This window comes from Cyprinodon variegatus, unplaced genomic scaffold (assembly GCF_000732505.1).
Source record: "Cyprinodon variegatus isolate N-32 unplaced genomic scaffold, C_variegatus-1.0 Scaffold1516, whole genome shotgun sequence".
Taxonomy (NCBI): domain Eukaryota; kingdom Metazoa; phylum Chordata; class Actinopteri; order Cyprinodontiformes; family Cyprinodontidae; genus Cyprinodon; species Cyprinodon variegatus.
This window is the reverse complement of record NW_015151969.1, coordinates 40,565-45,724: the sequence shown is the minus strand read 5'-3', so window position 1 is coordinate 45,724 and position 5,160 is coordinate 40,565. Positions and strand designations below refer to the sequence as shown.

At 39.3% G+C, this 5,160-nt stretch overlaps 1 protein-coding gene across 2 annotated transcripts; it reads left to right on the top strand.

The window, feature by feature from the left end:
• The first annotated feature begins 651 nt into the window (after positions 1-651).
• On the top strand, positions 652-2,275 carry LOC107103736 (alpha-(1,3)-fucosyltransferase 7-like). 2 transcript variants are annotated; one of them, XM_015403546.1, is made up of 2 exons: positions 652-700; positions 989-2,275. In XM_015403546.1, exon 2 carries the CDS (start codon positions 1,225-1,227, stop codon positions 2,257-2,259), a length of 1,035 nt encoding a protein of 344 aa, XP_015259032.1. In that variant the 5' UTR covers positions 652-700; positions 989-1,224; the 3' UTR covers positions 2,260-2,275. The 2 variants fall into 2 exon arrangements, with proteins under 2 accessions (XP_015259032.1, XP_015259033.1); XM_015403547.1 differs by lacking the exon at positions 652-700 and having other exon boundaries at positions 787-1,092; positions 1,172-2,275.
• Positions 2,276-5,160: the final 2,885 nt, after the last annotated feature.

The window sequence follows — 5,160 nt, the reverse complement described above, 5'->3', positions numbered from 1 at the left end:
TGCAGTTTTATACATTCCCAGAAACTGTGGATATGATCGCTGCTTTATTTTTAATCTTAGGGGTCGTAAAAAAAAAAAATCTCACCGTGTTTTTCCAGCAGAATTCCCTCCATATACTGGAGATGCGAACCACCACTGTGTTTAACTGGTCAGCAGCACCTTTCAAAGCTTCGGCCTTATCAACGTTTTCATGTAGTGCAAGTTAGTTTTCTTTTCTTTGAGTAAATTATAATAATTCTATAAATAAAAACTCAGGTTCTTCTCAATCTGATATTAAAATTTGTCTTAAAATGTAAACAATTTAATTCAGACAAAAAGGCAAAAGCAGGCTATAAAACTCTAGTTGGAGGACTTTACAATTCTGTAAAGATCCACATGATAGTAAATTTAAAAAAGAGCCAATAACTTATATAAAATATCAGTGCAAAAAAGTTATCTTGGAGAAAATCAGCAAGTTGATAAACTGAGGATATTACAGAGCAGAAACATAAGACTAGATTAGAAATTGCTATAAATAAATTAGTGTGTGACTCTCGACCACAGACTGATGCAAAAAGACGGGTACACCACGAGAAACTGTGTGGGTGAAGCAAGAGATGAGTCAAAAAACTCAAAGCGGACAGGATTTCCTTTAAATTGCAAGAGGGTGAGGCGGATCACGTTAGGCTGGCGGCATAGTGCCTGATGCCATCTCCCGAAGGTAAGCAGCGTTTTCTCCACCGAGCTCCTGATTTTCTTAGCTTTAGTGATACAGACTGTTAATGTTTATCTAAAAAAGGTGCAAGGGATTTAAAATACGTAAACCTGTCTAGTTTTTTTGTTTTCTAACCAATGTTCTCCAATACAACCTGCAGGATGAGATGATTAAAAGGACTTCATGATGTGTCTGATAAGAAGAGTTTTGTCATAGTTTAGAATAATTCTGATCAGATATGACTCCATTGTTTGTATCATTATCACTACATGTTTTTTTTTTTTTGTCTGTTAGGAGCAGAAATTCATGTGAGGTGACTTCCAGAACGCAACCTTTAGAACAGACCTTAGAGGACTATGGGGTTGGTTTTGGGTTCACTGGTCCGGCATCATCATTGGGTGTGGAAGGTTCCTCTGATGAACATTCATGTGACATTATAATGTCTCTGATCTACCCTTCCTTCCTTCCTTCCCTTAGCTGTTCCTTGCCAGTAAACTGCAACCTTTTGACCTGGATCCCACCCAGAAGCCATGGTAGCGTATGGGTCCAGGCGACTGTGCCTCCTCTTCTCTCTGCTCCTCCTCCTCAGCTGCCTCTCACCACTGGTTTATCACAGCTTCTTAACCCAGAAGCTCCATGCACAGCCTTCTCACAAGAACCTCACTATCTTGCTGTGGCACTGGCCATTTGGACGGTCCTACAGTCTCGGCGGGGACAAATGTCTCGAGATGAGCCATATCAGCCACTGTATTCTAACTGACGACAGGTCCATGTACCCGACCGCAGACGTGGTTGTTTTCCACCACCAGGAGCTGAGCAACGGTGCATCAGCTCTGCCACTCCACCTGCCCCGCCCCGCAGCCCAGCACTGGGTGTGGCTCTCCATGGAGCCTCCAGTCAACAACGCCAATGTCAAGAAGCTCAATGGTGTCTTTAACTGGACAATGAGCTACAGGCGTGATGCAGATATACCCATTCCCTATGGAAAGACCCTCCAAGGAGCTGGAGTTAAAGGCTTTCCAGGTGCTTTAAACCGTTCCTGCTTTGCCAGCTGGGTGGTCAGCAGATACAAGCCCAACCAGACCCGTGTTCAGGTCTACCAAAGTCTGAAAAAGTACATTCCCATTGAGGTTTATGGAGGGTGGAACAAGAAGCCTCTCCCAGAAGACAGGCTGCTGCCCACCATCTCAAACTGCCTCTTTTACTTGTCTTTGGAAAACTCGGAGGCGACGGACTACATCAGCGAGAAGCTGTGGAGGAACGCGTTCCAAGCAGGAGCTATTCCCGTGGTTCTGGGTCCAAGTAGGTCCACCTACGAGGCTGTTGCTCCGCCTCATTCCTTCATCCACGTGGCGGATTTTAAAGATGCAGCAGAACTAGCCGATCACCTGAATCATGTGGCTGCAGACAAGCGGGCCTATGAGGAGTACCTCAGGTGGCATCAGACTCACAGGATTGAAACCTGCACAGACTGGAGAGAAAGGCTCTGTCAGATCTGTCAAAAGTACCCCAATTTACCCAGCAGGAAGGTCTACCAGGACCTGGAGGGCTGGGTTAACAGCTGACACCATCTTCAGAGAAGCGTGCTAATATTGTGTAATACATGTTCCTTTGATCCGCCATGCATGTGTGGCAAACAGGAAGGAGATAGAGTGTCAAAATGCAGAAGAGAAAAGATTGGGTTTTACTTGATTTCACATGGCAGTGTTAGTAATAGTTTGGGAAGTATCTCAGTTAATCACTGAATATGAAAATGATTCACTGTCATTTGCTCCTGATAACTGCAGCTGTTTTGCACAAATGTAATCATAATAATTCATGAGTTTTATTTAAGAGCTCATATCTAAATGTTTTCATGTTTTCTTTATGGCGACCAAAATACCTGAGGTTATTCCAGCTCCGAACCACAGAGCAGTCTGGCGTCTTCTTTAAGCCTTTTTTTAGGAAAATAAAAAAAGAACTCTTTAACCTGAAAGACACGAGGTTCATTCCAGGAAACACGGCGTGACATTAAATCAGGCTGCTACTGAAAGTTTAGAGCGTTTTAAAATGGTTCGGCCAAAACAGAATGAGCTGAAAAGATTCAAAATGTATGAAAAAAATTAATATGACATCAATAGAAACACTGAAACACTTTAAATCTTTTAAATCATTTCACATCTGTGTGTGTGGGAGGTTTGTTTCCTCTCAGCTGTGCCCATATTCAGGGTGAAATGTTGGCTGTAAAGCTTAGCAGTTTATAATTTCCAATAATTTCCTCTTTTTCCCCTGATTTACTTCAGCCAACAGTAACTGGGGTTGGACGCAGCATGTTTAGAGCGTTTTCAGTCCGTGTTTTTTCCTCTCCAGTCCCACCTCTTGGTGAAATATTATTGGATCTGTAGCTTTGGGACATGTTATTAGGGGTCACTATTCACTGCGTACAGAGTAGCTACGAGGAGGAGAAGAGATACCGGATATGGCAAGCCTTTTAACATAAATTTGCAGCAGCACTCAGTGAATTTTAACTGGCAGCTGCTCAGATATATGTTTAAGTATAAGTTAGGAGACGGGTTGGTTAAAAAAAAATCAGAGATGCCACCGAAAAAATCCGTTAGTTACACATCCAGAGCTTTTTCAACTAAAAATGGCAACAGATTATACATTTATATAAGTTAAAAAAAGCTGGGCTTCTCAGAGGACTATTACTCAGAGTTAGAGATTAAAACTAACACATATCTGTTGTTTTCTTATTGAACAGAGAATCAGGCTGCAGAGCTTCTAGAGATCCTGAAAATGATTTTATCTGGTATCATTATATTGGCAGACAGGTTCATAAATCTGTTTTTTAAGCAGAGCACAGAGAGAAGTAGGGAGAGCTGCAGGCTTAAAGGTGAAAAATTTACTGGGATATGCAACATGCAATAAAATATGTATCCAAGTTTACAAGAAAAATATGCAATGCTATAATAAAATTCATCATATCTTTTTGTCTTTTTTAGTTCAAAGAGACTCTGAAATAGCTGAGCCAGCCATCCCAGAGACAGTCAGACTCACAGAACACAGACTTCAAATTAAAGTATAATAAACCTGCAAGAATTAAAGCACAAATAATGAAAATCAGGGTATAAATATTTTTTTTAAATATAAGGTTTAATATATAGACTTTGGCTGTTAATGACAAATTTCTAAATTAGATTTTGCTGCTTGTGAAGGAGGATAATCACTGATGCAGCTTAAAGGGAAGCCATGCATGGATGGATGGATGGAAGTGAAGTTGTGTCCATTCTAGGGATGCAGGATATATTGATGTTGGCATCAGATATCTGCTGTTATTCATCATTTTTTTATAGCTTAATGTTTTTGAGCCCTTTATAAACAATGCACTAAAGGCAGGCATCTGTCTATAACTATAAATACCACAAATGTATTGTGGTTCTCTTGTGTTCTCAACAATAGTAAAGCGTTCAATAAATATATGTTTGAGCTCATTTTTTGAAAATACAAACCTTATTGAAAGCGTTCGGGTTGAGTAGCTGTAGGTCCATCGGCCACCGCCCTTAAAGCGCCCACACCAACTTTTATCGGAAAGTTACACCCTTCATCATGATGCAAACTGTTATGATTAAATAGCACATTTCTTAAAGGGAAGGGTCAGAATGACCCAAATGGTTCCTCCTTTTGTGAAGAAGTTATCGTGCTGGTGGTGCCTGGTGAAAAATATTCATCTCTGATAATGATTATTATTATTTATTGCATTTCCAAGACTTCCTTTAAATCACCTCATAAAGACAGAGCAAAAATATAAGGTTATGAGCAAATTCTGGTGGGTCAAAGACTGCAAAAAATATTAAAATAAAAAAGTATTAAAAATAAAAATAAAATAATGCCAGGCAGAAGAAACACTTTGACAGTTTCCTTTCTGACATAAAGTGAAACCAGAACCTCCAGAGCTTGACCTCCATATCTCACGGTAGGTTCATTTAACGTGTGTTTGACTGGAACTGTTTTTTTTTTTTTAAATAGATTAGATTAGATTTAACTTTATTGTCATTACACAGGTACAGGTACAAGGCAACGAAATGCAGTTTAGCTCTAACCAGTAGTGCAATAGTAGCAAGTGCAGGATAAATAATGGTTCCATAAATACAGGAAATGGGTTTATACTGAATGAGTATAGAGATGAATACTGTTATAAATAATGAATATAATATATAGATCACTATTGTTATGACCTAAATTTACAGCTGGATCTGTACCGAATATAATATACATGTGGATATTACTATAAAAAAGGTTTTTACAGTTATGTACAATAGCATATATACAGCATATAACCAGAGATGGAAGTACAAATACTTCGTTACTGTACTCAAGTACGGTAGATTTTTGTGATATTTTTACTTTACTTTACTACTTATTTTTATGGCGACTTTTTACTTCTACTCCTTACATTTTTACACAAATATCTGTACTTTCTACTCCTT